This window comes from Macaca nemestrina, chromosome 17, assembly GCF_043159975.1.
Source record: "Macaca nemestrina isolate mMacNem1 chromosome 17, mMacNem.hap1, whole genome shotgun sequence".
NCBI classification, from domain to species: Eukaryota; Metazoa; Chordata; class Mammalia; order Primates; family Cercopithecidae; genus Macaca; species Macaca nemestrina.
This window is the reverse complement of record NC_092141.1, coordinates 52,803,161-52,822,475: the sequence shown is the minus strand read 5'-3', so window position 1 is coordinate 52,822,475 and position 19,315 is coordinate 52,803,161. Positions and strand designations below refer to the sequence as shown.

At 39.9% G+C, this 19,315-nt stretch overlaps 1 protein-coding gene across 3 annotated transcripts in view; it reads left to right on the top strand.

Annotated features, from left to right (window-relative positions):
* The window catches only part of LOC105476782 (ankyrin repeat and fibronectin type III domain containing 1), a 353,243-nt gene that overhangs the window by 216,816 nt on the left and 117,112 nt on the right, over positions 1 to 19,315 (top strand). For all 3 annotated transcript variants that reach the window (XM_071082907.1, XM_071082908.1, XM_071082909.1), the window contains 2 exons: positions 352 to 546; positions 2,703 to 2,816. In XM_071082907.1, the coding sequence (XP_070939008.1) occupies positions 352 to 546; positions 2,703 to 2,816 (309 nt within the window). The remainder of the gene's footprint in view (positions 1 to 351; positions 547 to 2,702; positions 2,817 to 19,315) is intronic.

The window sequence follows — 19,315 nt, the reverse complement described above, 5'->3', positions numbered from 1 at the left end:
TTCCAGAGGTCATGGCAACAAATGTGTACTCTCTGGATGAGAAGTGGTCCTTTTGGGTACTTGATGGTGGAATTCTAATTAGCTGAGTTAAGCAGCTAATTGAAGTGCGTGTTATAGGAGGGCCAGAGAGCAATGGGAATATATTAATGTGATGAATTTACCACTTAATCTGATCGCAAGTGTCACTAATTAGACCTTATCATAGTAAGGTACTTGATAACAAACACAGATCCCACTTTTCCCAGGCATTTTTTTTTTTTTTCCAAATCATAGTAGACTCTGAGATATATCCTTCCAATGAAGCAGCATTTCCCCAGCAAGAAAGAAGTAATCCCATTTCTTTCCCTTTAGTTGTCAGCCTGGAAAGCCGAGCAATGCACCTCAACACACTGGTCCAGGAAGCCCAGGAGCGGGTGAGTGAACTGTCTGCCCAGGTGGAGAATGAAGGATTCACTCTGGACAACACAGAGAAAGAGAAACAGCTGAAAGCTTGGGAGTGGAGGTATCGGCTCTACAGACGCATGAAAACAGGCTTTGAGCATGCCAGTGAGTATAAGCAGAAAACGTCTACGTTTCACTAGACTGAGCTTCAGTTTGAGACAGCCAGGCCTTCTTTTAATGATTTTTTTTTTTTTTTTTTTTTTTTTTCAGCTCTACAGGGTCATGGATGGCCGTTGTCAGCCTGTGTGGAGCAAGGGCTCTGAGAGGCTGTCAAAGGGTCTTTTGTCTTGCTTGAGTTTCTGGCTCCTGATGGGTGCTCTGACCACAGCCATGAGGCTTCATGCCTCCGGCCTCTCTCCACCATGTCACACTCATCTAGCACTTTCCACCCACTATGCCCTAACGCCTAATGACCTGGATGGTCTGATGCCCTAGGTGGCTATATTTTGGGATAAGGAGGTGGAAAAATATTTGTTTGCCTGTTTGTCCAGTTTCTGCTTCAAGCTCAAGTTTAAGTTGTTTTCAACTCTCCACTGCATTTTTTATATAGAGCTATAAAGTGAACTTCAGTTAACACAGGCAACCGAAAAGAACAGTCAGTCAACTCAAGAATTATGCTTTTGTCTGCACTTCCATTCTCTTTACCAATTCTTTTTGTTAGTTTAAGAAAAGCCTTCTTTTTGGATAATACTCATTAGCACTGGAAAGTAATGCTGAGTGTAGCTCCTGATATAAAAACAAAATATAAAATTCAAACACTTGTGAAATATTAAACTCTCATTCTAGAAGGAGATCTTATCTAAACAGCAACAACAAAAAATTAGGCTTGAAATTTTAAATATAAGGGAAATTTCATTAGTTTGAAAATTCTCTGCCTCTGCTGTAGGAACCTTAGTTGTGATGTAGACAAAGACCAAAGACAGTGATGATGTTTTCTTAAGTACCACTGTACACTAAGTACCAAATCTAGGCCTAATCCTTTCTCTTGGAGCAAATAACTTAGCAACATTAATGAAAGTTTGATTTCAGCATCAACACTCTCCAGCAAGGCTGGAGGGTGCATGGGTTTGTTTAAAGAGATTCAGCACTTGCTTTAATAAATGCATTTGCGGCCGGGCGCGGTGGCTCAAGCCTGTAATCCCAGCACTTTGGGAGGCCGAGACGGGCGGATCACGAGGTCAGGAGATCGAGACCATCCTGGCTGACACGGTGAAACCCCGTCTCTACTAAAAAAAATACAAAAAACTAGCCGGGCGAGGTGGCGGGCGCCTGTAGTCCCAGCTACTCGGGAGGCTGAGGCAGGAGAATGGCGTGAACCCGGGAGGCGGAGCTTGCAGTGAGCTGAGATCCGGCCACTGCACTCCAGCCTGTGCGACAGAGCAAGACTCCGTCTCAAAAAAAAAAAAAAAAAAAAAACAAAAAAAATAAATAAAATAAATAAAAAAAATAAAAATAAAAAATAAATGCATTTGCTATTGTTCCTCATTTAGGACAGCGTAATACTAGAAACAGACATATTTTCAGACTTGATGTCAATTTTTGTAATTTTCTAAATTATAAAACACCTTCTACGTGTTAAGCAATACCAAAAGCCATCAGGAGTCCTTTAAAACCTGAGGTTAGTGGACATGACATCCACCCAGAAATTTTTTTCTCAGAAAATACTGCTCATTTGTAATAGGAGGAAGCCTGAGAGCAAGGTGAGTTAGAATTCTATCAATACTGGAAAGAGCCCAGAAGTAGGCATCTGAAGCCAGGGGCTGTCATCCTGGCTGTTTGTCTTCACTGTGTTCTTGAACAAGGAATTTGGCCACTTGGGGCTGCGGTTTCCTCACACCAAAAGTGAGGGTGCCGTTACTTGCCCTTCCTACCTAGCAGGGCTGCAAAAAGCCTCCAGTGAAACGATGTACTTTATAAAACATAAGGGCGTCCACAGACAATGTAGGATCCTGCTATCCCTTCCTGCCCTTCTCTTCACTGATCCAGCCCAATCTCCTATCATGTTTGCAGGATGCTTTAGGAAGGCTTAACTGGTATTATTTACCTTTTCGGAAAATGTTCTATTGCTCAAATAAGACCCCAATGGCAACAAATAAAAGCCATTGAGACATCTAATGAAAATGTTCAAAAGCAAAAGCTATTAGGCTCTACAAACAAATGTTTCCATAGTGTGTATTTCAGGGTATCCTTTGAAGAGGGAGGAACGTTGTTTGAAAAGGATTTGCTGTGTTAAGATCCTTGTGTTTTTCCTTCTGTCCCAGGAGCCCCTGAGATGCCAACCAATGTCTGTCTCATGGTAACCAGCAGCACATCACTCACTGTCAGCTTCCAAGAACCTCTTAGCGTCAATGCAGCTGTAGTTACCAGGTATAAAGGTACTGGACCCAAGGCATTTTTTTCATCACTCCTTCTTAAAAAAGCATCTGCTATTTGAGAATCAATTGTGCATTTTTTGTGTGTGTTTTTCCTGCTAATAGGAACGTGTTTATCCCATTGACTTTTGGAGTTGAAATATTTCCATAGGCGCTCATGTAAAGGAACAATCAAGTGACTGAGAATGTCACAGAAAGGAAGAACCACAAGACCAGGCTGTCATTTCAAGCCCCTCAATTACTGTTTCACTCATGTCTGCAGAGGTCCTGCTCTATGCACAGCGTAGGGCTGGGGACAGGTCTGAGTAGGAAACACTGAAGAATCAGACTTGATCCAAGGATCTGAGGGGCTGTGATATGGAACATACTAAATAGCGGTAAAAAAAAAAAAAAAAAATAAGAACTAAAGCCAGGTAACAGGGTTGAGGTTTTTCAGAAATGCAGATAAAGGACATTGGAGGTCAGGAAAGAACAAATGGAAGATAAAATGGTGGGATCAGTAAGGGTCCCCTGGGGTGGAGGTGGCATTCAGGCCTGGCTATGAAGGATAAATAGGCTTTGGACTGGAAGATACTAGGGGGAAAGTAAATTCCAAATGGAAAGGACAATGAACACAGGTATAAAAACAAGAACATACCAGAACAGGTAGAGCAAACTAAGGGAACAAGTAGAGGGAATAGAAAATAGCATGGCTCCAAATGAGCGTAGGGTCATGAGAAGGTGCAGTAAGATGTTAAGATTAAAGAAGGAAACTAGGATCAACAGATAAGGATGGAATGAGGCTTGAAATTAAGGCTAGGGAGTTTAGACTTTATGTGATGAATTCTGCGGAACCATTGAATAAGGTAGGGACAGGATCAGAGGTAGACTTTTGAAAGATTGGAGTGGTAATACTGTGTGTGATTTATTGAGAGAAATACAGATTTAGAATAAGGAATGAATTATGAACCTATTCAAGAGGAAGTCATAACAGCCTGACCTGGCTACGATGGCAGCACTGGGAAAAGAAAAGGAAAGCCCAGAGGAAAAAGGTACTGCAGAAGTATTGTGATGATAACATCTAATGCTTACATAGCACCTACTATGCACCAGGCACCATTTAAAGCCGTTTAAAGTTTTAACTCTATTTAATCCTCACAATGATCTCATGAGACAAGTATTGTTATGATTCCAACTTTGCAGATGGAAAAACAGAGGCAATGAGAAGTTAAGGAATTTGCCTAAATGCTTACAACAGAGCCAGATTCATCACGTTATGCTGACTCTTGAATACGAGAAACAAAAAAGGAAAGCTATTTTCTGGATTCACAAGGATGTATGGAATTACACTGAACAGCCCTAAACGCTGATAAAACTCTCCACACATATTCCAGGGTTCCAGGCTACAGTGTGGACTTTCTTTGCATTCAGGTCACTATGGCTCTCTCTGCCCACAAACATGTCCAAGTGGTGAACATGCCTTCCTTTCTCCTTCTCAGGACTGTCCCTCGGGGGAACTTCATATGTCTCTGCAAACTTTACTCTGCCCACACCCTGTAGCTTTCTTGGGTACTTAGAATTTTCCAGATAACGCCACTGTGTTTGTAATACTTTAGATAAGGCAGCATTGAATTGATTATCCCTGGATTTTCTGTATCAGTCTAAGAGAAACCAGCCTTAGGGTAGTAAGGACAGCAGATAAATGAAACCACCCAGGATGGCCCCCCACAGCCATCCTTTGAAACAGCTCTGATACCTTCTCTTGGTTGTCTGTTCTGCCAAGACTGAAATTCAGAGCAAGTGTTTGTAGACAATGTTAGATATGGGTATTTTCTTTTCTTTCTGCCTCTCTCCAGCTCAGGATTTTGATGAAGAGTTTCATCAGTGCTGCCCACCTTGACATTTCCTTCTTACTTTGATGAGTGAGCTATCAGGAACCAGTGTGTCCAGACTGTCAGCAATTTAATACTTACCCATAATGCTGGCAAATTCTATCCGCATTCACATATTAACACTTCTCATCTCAGGAGACTTGCATTTGGGTGAGGTTGAAATGAAAGGTCACAAGTGGGTTCTGTTAGAGACTGGAGGGGATTAATTAAGCATTATAAATAGAATTGTCTGTTGCATTATGGAGTAGGTTTCCTTGTGTTAATTTATAAGGTCATAAATTGAGTCCTTAACCCGACCACTCTCAAGGGTTATTTAGAACAGCTGGTAGACTACTGTATCCACAGGGACAGCAGTGCAGTTTTTAATTCAGGGGTTGAAATCATTATTTAACTATGAAAATATTAGCAAAATTACCCTGAGACAGGATAATCATTTTATTTGCAAAAAAAGAAAGAAAAGAAAAAGAAGAAACAACTGGGAAATCTACAGAATGAAATGACAATTATCTAATTGGTTAGAGGGAAAGTTTGCCCCTGCGGTATTCAGGGTTTGGCAAAAACATCTCAGACTATTCTCCAGAATTTCTGGGTTCAGCAAAACCTCAAGCCTATTTTGACAACTCAATGTTTTCCTCCTTCATGCTTAAGCTAGGGTATATTTGAAAGGAAATCTAAATCCTTCTGTTTCTCATTTGTTTACACTCAATGCGTCAACATATTGTTTTATAAGAGTTCGCTGATATGTAGACATCTTTTTAAGAGCATCTCTTTTGAAGTTTTCTTCACACCATGGGGACATGCACCAGGCCAACTGCCATCACAGCTTGGAGATTAAAGGCATCAATTTCCACATCAAATCTAGGAAACAGTTTTCAGTGAGACCCATGTGATTTTTTCTGAATTTCCCCCTGAATGCAGTAAAACAGGGCTAGGAGAGCTACTGTCTGTTTCTCGGTGTTTTCTCCTTGGATTCAAAGGAGGTTTGCATCTTTTGGTCTCATCTCACCCATTTTTATGGCTGACAGAGGAAAACCTGTAGTTGTTTCAGATGCTTTGATGCTTTGGACAATAGCCAGAACTTTGTTCCACATTTTCTCCTCACTGCCTTGGGTCACCTGCCTGAACCTCTCATTTGCAGATTATGTCATTTCTTTGCAGGCCTGAGGCAGAAAATATTTGCAAAAGTGATTTTACTGCTCCTTGCAGGGTCGGGGGATGGTTAGGAAAGCATCCTGAAAGAGGTGCAGTACAATACCTCTTTTCCATCCACAAGATGTAACATTTTCCAGTTTTTTGTTTTTGTTTTTGTTTTTTTTTCCTTAATCGGGCCTGGAAGTGGCTACACATTGGGGTTTGCTAATTACAACATGCTGCAGTAGTTGCTGCATTGCCTGTGTGCAGTACCCGGGTTCTGGGTGGTACCCTTGCCCGCGTCTTTTCCTACCTCATTCCCTAACAGATTAGAAACCACCACCCTAGGCCGGGCGCGGTGGCTCAAGCCTGTAATCCCAGCACTTTGGGAGGCCGAGGCGGGCGGATCACAAGGTCAGGAGATCGAGACCACAGTGAAACCCCATCTCTACTAAAAATACAAAAAATTAGCCGGGCGCGGTGGCGGGCGCCTGTAGTCCTAGCTACTCAGGAGGCTGAGGCAGGAGAATGGCGTGAACCCAGGAGGCGGAGCTTGCAGTGAGCCGAGATCGTGCCACTGCACTGCAGCCTGGGCAACAGCGTGAGACTCCGTCTCAAAAAAAAAAAAAAAAAAAAAAAAAGAAACCACCACCCTAGTTCCTTCCTACAAAGACTTGTAATAGCAAATTGTTTAACTGCTCGTCATTTGATGACGTTTTTTTAAAGTAAAAAGCATCTCTCCTTGCAGAAACTGCCAGGGCCCTTCAGGAGCTCATAGTGTATCTGCTTCTGCAGAGACCAGGCCCATATCTCTGCCAACTACCACCTTCAGTTTCTTTCTCAGGAGAAGCAGCCAAAAAATTCCAGGGAGGTGTATGAGGGCATTTCAGCTTCTAGGAAGGAGAGTCTACCATTGGGACATTAAAACCCTCAGGGTCGATCATTTATAATAATAATAATGAGAACTTGATCATAACCTGATGACTTGGACCATCTTTTCTACAAGACTGGAGAAAACCCTGACCTTACAGAGCGTGGGTGCCCATTGCTGTGTTATGTATTCTTTTTACCCTTTCTGTTTTTTCCTCCTACACCTTGTAGTTGAGTGGATAGTTACCTATCAAGAAAAATGCATTCCATTAAAGAATATAATTATTTCTATGTTTAATTATTGAAGGACTAATCTGATCATAGGTATGAGGTAGCTACCTTCATTACTAGACTGAAGTGATACAATTCCACAAAGCAAAAGTATTTATAACTTTCTTTAGCCTCTTTGGGGAAAGAGAGGTGAGGAGGAGGCCAAAGGTTTGCAGGTGAGAACAATGAGGAGGAGCAGGAAATGTTGTCTAGAGGACATGAAATTTAGTGGATTAACATTTTTTGTGTTGGGGTGAAAACATGAAAGTGGGGTTAGTGACTAAATGTATGATGGAGAAAAATAACAAGTCTGGTGGGGATGAGAGGATGAAAAATGAAAGGCAACACTGCTCAAGAGTCACTTCTTCTAAGCTGCTAAGGCTTCTATATCCTTACTCATCCTACTTTCATTCACTAGTTGCTGAGTTGTCAGGATCCGGCCAATTTATTCTCCAACCGTCTTGTAAACCACCTCAAAACCTTTCTCCAATAATGTATATTGTCAAGAACAGCTTTTCTGCATTTTCATCATTTAACAAAATATTAACCCTCAAACAATATTGTATAGGAATATATATACATATAAAAGTCAGGCCGGGCACAGTGGCTCACACCTGTAATACCAGCACTTTGGAAGCCCGAGGTGGGCGGATCATGAGGTCAGGAGATGGAGACCATCCTGGCTAACACGGTGAAACCCCGTCTCTACTAAAAAATGCAAAAAATTAGCCGGGTGTGGTGGTGGGCGCCTGTAATCCCAGCTACTTGGGAGGCTGAGACAGGAGAATTGTGTGAACCTGGGAGGTGGAACTTGCAGTGAGCCGAGATCGTGCCACTGCACTCCAGCCTAGGCAACAGAGCGAGACTCCATCTCAAGAAAAAAAAAAAAAAAGGTCAAAGTCCTTCGCCCTTCTTCCAATCATATTCATACCTCAAAGTCTGTAGTGAGTTTGATGTATGTCCTTACAAATTCTTTTTCGATACATATATGCACATGGATATGTACAAAGATTTATAGTTTTGTTTGTGTGCTCTAATACAAATATTATATTGTTTTTCTAATCCTACAACTGGAGTTTTTTCCACTCAGTGATATTTTTACAGTTCAACAGTATAAATTACACATCTATGTAAATATGTTTGACTTCTCTTACAGTTGTATAATATTCCTATTCCACAGAAAGGTATAATCATTCTCCTATGGATGGATATTGGTTATTTTAATTTTTTCTGTTATATAATGTTACAATCCTTATATGTGTCTCTCTTTTATCTGGAGAATATTTTTCTAGTATTGTTAACTAGAAGCAGAAGGGACTGTTTGTGGATTCACACACTGTCCCATTGATCTGTCTATACCAGTGTTACTATCATGTATACCGTAATTTTACAGTATATTTTAACATCTGGTAAGGCAAGTTCCTCACCATTACAATCTTTTGCAAAATGTCTTTATTATTCACACACATTGTCTCTTACAAATGAATTTTAGAATTGGCCTGTCAAGTTCACTTTAAAAAATCTTATTTGTTGGATTTACATCATATTCCTAAATTAATTTGGGGAGAATCTCATCCATGAGCTGTCTTCCTAATCAGGTTGAATTGTATATATTCGGAGCAGTCTAATTATTTTCTTTACATAGATATTCTATACTTCCTATTGAGTTTCATGCTAGCTATATTTTACAGTTTTTGTGCCTGTTATGAATGAACTCTCTTTTCAGGACATTTAGTTGTGGGACAATAGAAGAGTATTGCTAATTAAAAAAACATTAATTGGCTGCTTTACTAAAATCTCTTACTAATAGCTTTTTATCAGTAGATTGTCTTGCATCTCATGAGTTTTTTTTTTTTTTTTTGCATATTGTCTTTAAGAAGGATGCATTTGTCTCTTTCTAATTTTTTTTTCTTTTTCTGATCTCAGTTCTTTGACAAGCATCAATGTGAATTCAGTTCCCACTATATTGTGAATAGTAGCTGTGAGAGTTGGTATCTGACTCTCTTATCTGCTTTTAGCAAAATTCATATGATATTTTACCATTAGGTATGACTTCTACTGTAAGTTTCTGGTGGATACCCTTTATCAAATTAAAGAGGTCTTATTTTCTTACCAGCTTAGTAAAAGTGTTTTTGTTTTATTTTGTTTAAGAAAGATATGTTAAATTATATCGTGATTTTACTCTATTTTTCCTAGAAATCATCATTTTCATCTGGATTACGATTATTGATACAGTGTTGTTGAACATAATGTTTAAATCACTGTGATTATAGTCCCTTTAATATTTCAAAAGCTTGTGCTTTTGTGCCTTTTCTTTTAGAATTATTGAACATTTTACTATTTTGTTGGTTTGTTTGGAGAGCTTTTTGATTCATAAAACCTATTTTTTGCTTATTTTCTATTGTATTAATTTTGGGTTTTAATGTTACCAATTCCTGCTACTTTCTAGGGGCTTACTTTATTATTTCCTTACTAGTTTTGCTTTTCTTTTATTTGAAACTTAATTTGCTTGTTCCTTTATTTTTCTTGTTTTCTAATCCATGGGTTTAAGGCTATAAATGTTCCCCTGAGTACTGTTTTGTCCATATCCAAAACGTTTAAAATGTGGTATTGTAAGTATCATTTATTTGTAAACAATTTGTAATTTGTTTCACTTCCATGTTAATCCAAGAGTTTTTCAAGGAACCACTTTAAATTTCCAAGTGGCCAGATTTTATTTGGTGTATTTTTATTGTTAATGTCTAATTTTATTATGCACATATTTTAAAAATCCAAAAATATGGACTACAGTCCTTTTGGGAATTTAACATTCTTACTTGTGGCTAACTACTGAATCAGTTGTATATGTGCCATATGTGATATTTGAAAAGAGTGTGTAAACTCTTTAGGTTATAAAGTATGAATGTGTATGTGTATTGTTTAAGAACCCTGATTTTTCCTTAAAGTATTTGTCCCTTTGGTCTTTGATCTCTGAAAAAGCTGCTTGATTTGTCTTGCTTCATGCCGTTTGACTTGATTTCTATTTCAGTTGTAGTTCACATTGCTTCGTCTATGTTTCCATTGCCTGCTGTCTTTTCTCTCCCTGTTGTTCTCCTTTCTAGGACATTTGCAATGCATTTGTCTCTTGTAAAGGGTATATAGTTAATCTATATGCTCAATCTAAGAGTCTGTCTTTTTTCATATACACATTTAATCGTTTTGTCCCAGGTGATATAGGGGATTTTTTTTTAATTTGTGCTGAAAAGCTTATAATGAAAAATAGGCAGTGGTTTACTTCATTCTTCCTACTCTCTTCTCAGAGTCAGCCACTTTTAACTTTTTTTAGTTCTATCAGTTACATCTAATTAATAAGCTTCTATGGCTTTTTTTTTTTTTTTTTTTAGACGGAGTCTCATTCTGCCACCCAGGCTGGAGTACAGTGGCGTGATCCTGGCTCACTGCATCACTGCCCCCTCTACCTCCTGGGTTCAAGTGATTCTCGTGCCTCAGACTCCCGAGTAGCTGAGACTATAGGCGCATGCTACCACCACCCGGCTAATGAGACGAGGTTTCACCATGTTGCCCAGGCTGGTCTTGAACTTCTGACCTCTAGTGATCCACTCACCTTGGCCTCCCAAAGTGCTGGGATTACAGGAATGAGTCACTGCACCCAGTCAGCTGTTTCTTGATTTGTCAACACCTATGCAATTATAGCTACAAAAGAAAAGCCCTTAACTCTCATAATATTGCACTCCTCTGCACTCCCTTATTCTCTCAATATAGCTATATTTCTATTTTAATTGTCAACTATGTTTATACATTATGAGTGTACACATTTTTGATGTTGCAAAGTCAAGCAGTGTACTATGATTATATTTCCTTTTCCATGTATTTTCTTCATATCTCTAATTACCTTTTTTCTCTTCTACATTATTTACAATCAACATATTCTCATTTCCTTTCAAATGTTCCTTTCAGAGTATTACGTATTTCCCCAAGAGTAGTACCTATTTTCCCTCTCAGCATATTCTCTACTCCTGTTCCACTACATAGTAATATCTCATTAGGATTGCCATTAGGGAAATGCAAATTAAAACTGCAATGAACTATCACTACATGCCTATCACAGTAACAAAGAGTTTAAACATAGTGACAGTAGCAAATGCTGGCAAGGGTTTGGAGAAACTAGATTGCTCATACATTGTGGGAATGTAAAATGGTACAACTCCTCTGGAAAACTGTTTGGCAATTTCTTAAACAATGGCAATTTCTTAAACAAACAAAAGAGAAAAAAAGAAAAAACAACTAAACATGCAACTACCATACATCCTACCACTTGGCATTTATCCCAGAAAAATGAAAGTTTACATTTATAGAGAAACCTGTACACAAATGTTTACAGCAACTTTATGCCAAGTAGCCAAATTGGAAATAATCCAGATGTCCTTAAATTGGTGAATGGTTAAACTGTGGTATATCCATACCATGGAATGCAACTCAGCAATTAAAAAACCAAACTATTTATACATACAACAATCTGGATGAATCTTCTGAGAATTCTACTAAGTAAAAAAGGCAATCCCAGAAGTCTACATGTTACACAATTCCATTCATGGAACACTTTTAAAATGATAATAGAAATAGGGAACAGATTAGTGGTTGCCAAGAGGAGATGAGGGAGAGGGAAGAGGGTGTGTATAGCTCCCTTTCTTGTTTTCTAGCTAATGGATGCATTTTAAAATACCTTGTTTACCTTTTAAAGGATTTAGAGAGAAAAGGGGTAGGTAGGCAAGTATGTTGGTTTGGCCTCTTGATTCAAGTTCCAAGTCACTTCTCCTTCTTATTCAGGCTGTATGCTCAGTAAACATGACCTCAGACTAACATTAGCTTAAGTCAACACTTGTGGAAGTATATCTGGTATTTCAAAGAATTGTGTAAGTTGGCTAGAGACAAATATAAAACTGAGGTTTTATGTCAGTTGGAGAAGGATTATTCCTGACATTGATTTCTTCTTCTTCCTATAATATTTGGAAAATTATAGACCCACGGAGTATTAAGAAGTTTTTGGAATATGTGAGTTTTTTCCTGAGATACGAGTTCCTTGAAGGTGGAAACCATGCCTTTTTCATTTCTTTTCCACACCTGCTACGTTACACAAGCATTGGCCTTCTTTTTGCTCTTGAATAAGTTCCCCCCCAACAGGACCTTTGCACACAATGGTCCCTGTGCTGGGTACACTGCCTCTCCTACTCACTTGCCCACTGATTGTTCAGGTGTCTTTTAAAAGACATTTCTTCAGAGAAATGTTTTCTTTTTTTTTTTTTAATTTTTTTAGAAAATTTTACTTTAAGTTCTGGAGTACATGTGCAGAACATGCAGGTTTGTTACATAGGTATATGTGTGTCATGGTGGTTTGCTGCACCTATCAGCCCATCATCTAGGTTTTAAGTCCCACATGCATTACGTATTTGTCCTATTGCTCTCCCTCCCCTTGCCCCCATCCCCTGACAGACCCCATTGTGTGATGTTCCCCTCCCTGTGTCCGTGTGTTCTAATTGTTCAACTCCCACTTATGAGTGAGAACAAGTGGTGTTTGGTTTTCTGTTCCTGTGATAGTTTGCTGAGAATGATGGTTTCCAGCTTCATCCGTGTCCCTGCAAAGGACATGATCTCATTCTTTATTATGGCTGCATAGTATTCCATGGTGTATATGTACCACATTTTCTTTATCCAATCTATCATTGATGGGCATTTGAGTTGGTTCCAAGTCTTTGCTATTGTAAATAGTGCTACAGTAAACATACATATGTATGTATCTTTATAGTAGAATGATTTATAATCTTTTGGGTATATACCCAGTAATGGGATTGCTGGATCAAATAGTATTTCTGGTTCTAGATCCTTGAGGAATTGCCACACTGTCTTCCACAATGGTTGAACTAATTTACAGTCCCACCAACAGTGTAAAAGTGTTCGTATTTCTCCACATCCTCACCAGCATCTGTTGTTTCCTGACTTTTTAATAATTGCCATTCTAACTGGCATGAGATGGTATCTCATTGTGGTTTTGATTTGCATTTCTCTAATGCCCAGCCATGTTGAGATTTTTTTTCATATGTTCGTTGGCCACATAAATGTCTTCAGAGAATCATTTTCTAAGTATTTACTATAGACAGGCCTATCATAAGTGCTATTATGCCCTCCACCTTTTCTTCCAGGTAATATTTACAGCTGCAAGCATCTTTTTATTTATATAGTATATTTTTAAGTTTAAACAGATTTCTTTATTATAGAACTTCTTAGAGTCTTTCACATCTATTATATATAATAAAATATTTCCCGAATTTAATTTGACCATCACTGGATGTTTCATGGGGAAAATGTTTCTTGGAACCTTCAGAATATTTAGACCAGGAATTCTCAAACCAAGCTGAACGTTAGAATTACTGGTGATCCATGCCAGAGCCCCTTCTAAGACCAATCAAATCTGAGTCTTTGCAGGGTGAAGGCCCAAGAATACATATTTTTTAAGAGCTACTAAGTGATGCTAATGTTCATCTAGGCTGAGAACATATGGTCAAGTTTTTAATATCTATCCCTCCCACCAGACTGTAAGTCTCATGTAAGCAAGAATGTTTTGTTCATCCCTGTACTCCTAGCATAGGATGTACCCATATATACAATGGGTACTCAATTAATTAATATATTTATTCATTAACAATTTAGTGACAGCTATTATGTGTCAGACTATATTCTAGGCAGTGGAGATGTAGCCATAAACAAACAGACAAAAATCCCCATCTCCATGGAGCTTACATTTTATGGAATAATAATAATATATACTAAGTGGTTCCTACATGCCAAGCCATGTTCTTACGACTTTATGTACATGAATTGACTTAATTCTCACAGCGTATCTTTAGGAGGCATTATTGCGTCAATTCATGGTTGAGAAAACTGAGATACAAGGAGGTTAAGAAATTTATGCAAGGTCCCTTAGTAAGTAAGGGCTGAGCAGGGAGTTGAACCCATGCAATGTTGCACAAGGGCCTATACAGTAACCACCAGCAAATCCTGGGTGATAAAATGTCTCTGAATTAACAAACAAATGCATGAATTGGTCTCTGACTCACCTAAAACCTAAGGAAGTGTCCTGTTCATGATGGCAAGACAGTCATTTAGCCCCATCTCCCATATTCTGCTCTACCCCAACAGGTCCCTTAGAGGGCGTCTCTAGCCTTGGAGTGAATAGCTCTACACACAAGGGATGCACCTCCCAGTAGGGCAGCTTTTCCATTGTTGAATGGGAGTTTCTAACCTTTCTGTCTTGTGTCCTTCATTTTAAAATCAGGTGGGCTGAGTCACAGATAAAATAAACACACCGTGGGCACAGCAAACACACTACAGAAACTCCTAATCTTCTCCAAATACTTCACACGGTATGGAAAAATTTCAGAACCAACCAAAAATAAACAACTGTTGAGATGATTTACAGTCTGGCCAATAATCAGGCTCAGGGTCTATCTGGCTTTCTCAGTCTCAGGACCATCTGCCAATCCATTTGCTCCAGATTGTGGAATCAGGATTAGCATCAGAAGTTATAGGAACCATATTTCTGAAACTTTCTCTAATATTTACTGTGTATCTATCATATGCCTCGCATTGTGCCAGCTCCTGTCATATGCAAAAGCTCTCTGATAACTTTCCACTGATTTTAGCTCTGACCTCCAAGAGCACCCAGGAAGTCTGAATAGCAGCTCTTCTAATATTTGAAATTGCTATCACCTTCCTGTTTCTCCTGCCTTAGGTCATTTTGTTCCAGGCTATAAAATATCCCCTGTTCCTTTCATTGGCCTTCATATGGTATGGTGACTCTTTCTCCTAAGTGTAAGGCCCACAGTTAAACAAAACCTTCAGTCCTGTGGCCTGAGTGGCTCTGATACCAACAGAACTGAGTCTTTGGCCATTTGGATACAATACCTCTGAGGAATCCACCTAAAACTCTTCCCACCTAAAGTCACTGCAGGAAAGAGTCCAGTGGAAATTTCACCATTAACTCAGTCTTTAGACATGTTCTTTCCTTCCTCCAAACCTTTTCTCTGCCCAATAAACCCTTAGACATCCTCCAAAACTTTGTGCAGGCATTGCCTTCACAAAGCCCTCACTGGCCCCCACCTCCCGCCCATACAGGACCAGCCACTTACATTCTCTGTAACACTTCAGTGGCCTGCGAACATTATTTTCACTGAATACATTAGACAACATGACATTTATTTGCATGCCTGTCTCTATGGATAACTTGAGGGCAAAAAGAAATTACACCTTATTAACTGTCAGTGCACAGTACCTGGCTAGTTGTTGAGCTGAACTAAACTCTTGATGAGAACCAACTATGAAAGCAAAAATTCTGTGTAAAAGCAAAAGGAAAACACAGGAATAGGTATTATTTGTTTGTTATTCAAAAAACCTTCAGCTAGGTAATGTGGGCACAGTGAAGATGTATTATACATGATTTCTCCCCACAGGGAGCATGTAGTTAAGATGTCATTTACTCATTCATTCACTCATTCATTCACCTATCATTCAACAAGCACTGCTGAAGTTCCTACTATGTGCCAGGCATTTTTCTAGTCACCACAGATGCAGCAGTAAATAAGATCAGCACAGTTCCTGCCATAATAGTGGAGTTCCTAGCCAAGCAGTGCAGGAATTTACTAATATTTAGGCATCCATTCCTTTACCAGTCAACAAATACTAAGTGTTCATGATACACCAGGTAGTGCACAAGGCTCTGAGTATGCAACAATGAACAGACTAAACACAGTTCCCTTGTTTATGGAGCTTGGATGTTAGTGGTGTAAACAAAGCTCACCAACATAAGAATTCACTTTGCAGTGTAAAGAAAATAAAGCCTGTCATTGACCAAAGTGTTGAGGGGAGACTTTCTAACTGACTTTGTCCAACACCCTTCTTTCAGTGAGCCTCACCTCAAATCCCTTTTCTTTTGTAAGTACTATGGTTCACAGCTCTCTTCTCAGACCCCCACCCCTTGTCTTCAGTTTCATCTCACACTATGGTGGCTCCTCCAAGCTCACTGTCTTCAACACACTTGCCACTGGAAAGTTTCTGCAAAGGTGATTATGTCACCAACTTAGTAGAGCAGTTTATTCCTCCCTCTTCCCTGTCACACACCCCTCCGGAACTCTGGAGCCATGAAGCTTCTTGGCGGAGATGGAGGCCCACCAGGCAGCTCTTTATTGCCATGCAACTGTGAGATTCCTCTCCACACTTCCTCCTGGGGAAAAGTCAGCCTGCCAGTGGAGATTTAACAGTGGAGCAGTGCACGGTGACGTGCCAAGTTTCCCCTGCCCCCCAGCTACCACCATCCCCACAATCCCCACCCCTGGACTGAACAAATGGCATCACTTATCCCGTGGGAGCCTGGCAATTGCTGAGCCCATACGCCTCAGGGGCTGGTGAGTTTCCAGTGGCCACATAGGCAGGTCTCCACTCAGGGCACATGCAGACTCAAGCAGAGCTCTGTCTGTGACTACCCAACTGGACACGCAGCTGGCACTGCAGATGATGAGCTGCTTTCTAGGTCACCTTCTCCCCCCAGAGATTTTTCTCTTGAATCATTTTTGGCCAGATCCCTTTGCAGCATTATAGTTTGTCAATAGCCCGCGACTGCTTTCTAGAATTTCTCTCCAGCAGAAAGTGTGTTTTTCTAAGAAATAGGTGTTGTAGCCTGAAGCCTAATTTCATGAGAAGGCTCAAAACTGAAACAAAAATAATCACCCTCAAGTCTGGAAGCTGAGGGGCCGCTCCAGTCCCTAAAGAGTACTTCCCTTTGGGAGGTGGGGGGTGGAAGGTGGAGGTGGCCCTTTGTGTTGTTTTAATACAATTTTGCCAATTATAAAAATAATGTAGGCTCCTTATATCAGTTAGGGTTCCAGCGGAAAACAGAAGCCATGCTCATCTTGAATTTTGAAGAAATTTTAATGAAGGGTTTATTTCATGAAGGGACAAGGGATTTTAAAGCACTTAGGGACTAGCAACATTGGGCCGCTGTTATCACCCCTACACTTGAAAGGGAGTAGGGTAAAAGGTGGGATGAGAGGAGCACCAATCAGATGCTGTTGTGTGAAAAGACACAGCCACAGCCAGAGGGAGGCACTGGCTGTACCCAACTAGCAGCCTGAGGGCCAGGGGCCCTGGGTGATGCAGTCCATAGGGATCAGCCTCCCAAAGACAGAGAGTGGGACAGAGAAGGTCCATAAAGAATTCCAGGGTGAAAAGACAAATTGTTCTAGAGGACCAATGGAAAAACCAATATAATAATCAGAACATTGTAGACCGGGTGCCGTGGCTCACAACTGTAATCCCAGCACTTTGGGAGGCCAAGGCAGGAGAATTACTTGAGGTCAGGAGTTCGAGACCAGCCCGGTCAACACGGAGAAACCCCATCTCTATTAAAAATACAAAAATTAGCCAGGCGTGGTGATGCATGCCTGTAATCCCAGCTACTTGGGAGACTGAGGCACGAGAATCACTTGAACCCAGAAGGTGAAGGTTGCGGTGAGCTAAAATCGCTCCACTGCACTTCAGCCTGGCGACACAGCAAGACTCTGTCTCAAAAAAGAAAACAAAGATGGGGGGAAGCATGGTTCCCTTCCCTGGAACTTCTTCAGTGCAGACTCTACGTCTAATTCAGTTTTGCATCCCTCACAGTGGCCAACATCTGTAGAGTAATTGTTCCAAAAACCGCCATTGAATGAATAAAATGATATCACTTCTCTCTCCTGGGACAAAATGAAAAAACAAAAAAAAAACAAAAAAAAAAACACTTGTTGTCAGCTGGGTCCCCAGAAACTATAATGTGTGCAGCATCTTTTTCATCTCATCTACATCCTACTGTTTGAGAGCACATTTTAAGAAGGGGCCACGGGCGAGGCACGGTGGCTCACACCTCTAATCCCAACACTTGGGAGGCTGAGGCAGGCAGATCATGTCAGAAGGTCAAGACCAGCCTGGCCAACATGGTGAAACCCTGTCTGTACTAAAAGTACAAAAATTAACTGGGTGTGGTGGCACATGTCTGTAATCCCAGCTACTCAGGAGGTTGAGGAAAGAGGATCACTTGAGCCCAGGAGGCGGAGGTTGCAGTGAGTTGAGATCGCGCCACTGCTCTCCATCCTGAGCAAAAGAGCGAGACTTCGTCAAAAGAAAAAGAAAGAAAGAAAGAAAGAAAGAAAGAAAGAAAGAAAGAAAGAAAGAAAGAAAGAAAGAAAGAAAGAAAGAAAGAAAGAAAGAAAGAAAGAAAGAAAGAAAGAAAGAAAGAAGGAAAGAAGGAAGGAAGGAAAGAAGGAAGGAAGGAAGGAAGGAAGGAAGGAAGGAAGGAAGGAAGGAAGGAAGGAAGGAAGGAAGGAAGGAAGGAAGGAGAGTATTGAACTATTGCAAAAAGCAGGAAAAGATCATTCTTGTTTTCATATCCCAAAGAAATCTACTCCTTGAAGAAACTTCTGGTATTTTTTTTTGACATTTTATAACAAAGTTGAGATTATATATTTAATAATAATTATAATATTATTATACCTACCTAAAAATAATGATGAATACTTGTCAAGTGGGTCAGGACTTTATAAGCATTGCTTCTTCTAAACCTCACAGAGTCCTGTGGAGTAGGTACTACTATTATCCTCTCCTAATGAATGAGGAACCTAAGGCAAAGAGAAGAATTTGCTGAAGGTCCCACAGCTAGTATATGCCAGAATCAAATTTAATCCCAATCATTGATCCCAGAGTCTCTACTCTTAAGGACTACACTATCCCACCAGCTTTTCCACTACCCATCAGCTTAAAGGAAAGTTCCAATAGTTTCTTCCCCCATCTTGATTTTTCTTGTTTCAAATCATATAGTTGCGGAAAGCTAAATGTAGTGTAGGAAATAATATCAAACTCTCCTATTCTACCAGTCTACCCCACCTCCAAAGAAAAGAACTATAAAATTAAGAAAATTTTTTAAAGTTAGAAAAATTATATATAGTTTTATAAAATTATAAAGTTAATTTTATACTCATACTCAAAAAAATGGATCAAGTAGCTTACATTTTAACAAAAATTGGCATCTAAATAGATGAAGATCCATCACCCCTAACTAATCCCACTGCCTCAGATGTTAAATGGGAGCACATCCATGAATGCTGAGAGCAGGCTAAACAGGATGGGCTGCCTACACATTCACCACATCTAAATAAATAGGTTTGGAGATCTTCTAGTCAACCATTTCCACTTCTGATGGCGTGTGTGCTAAGGACTACACCGATCGATAGAAACAATTCATCAAGGGAATGGAGGTTAAACTGTTCACTGCCAAAGAAC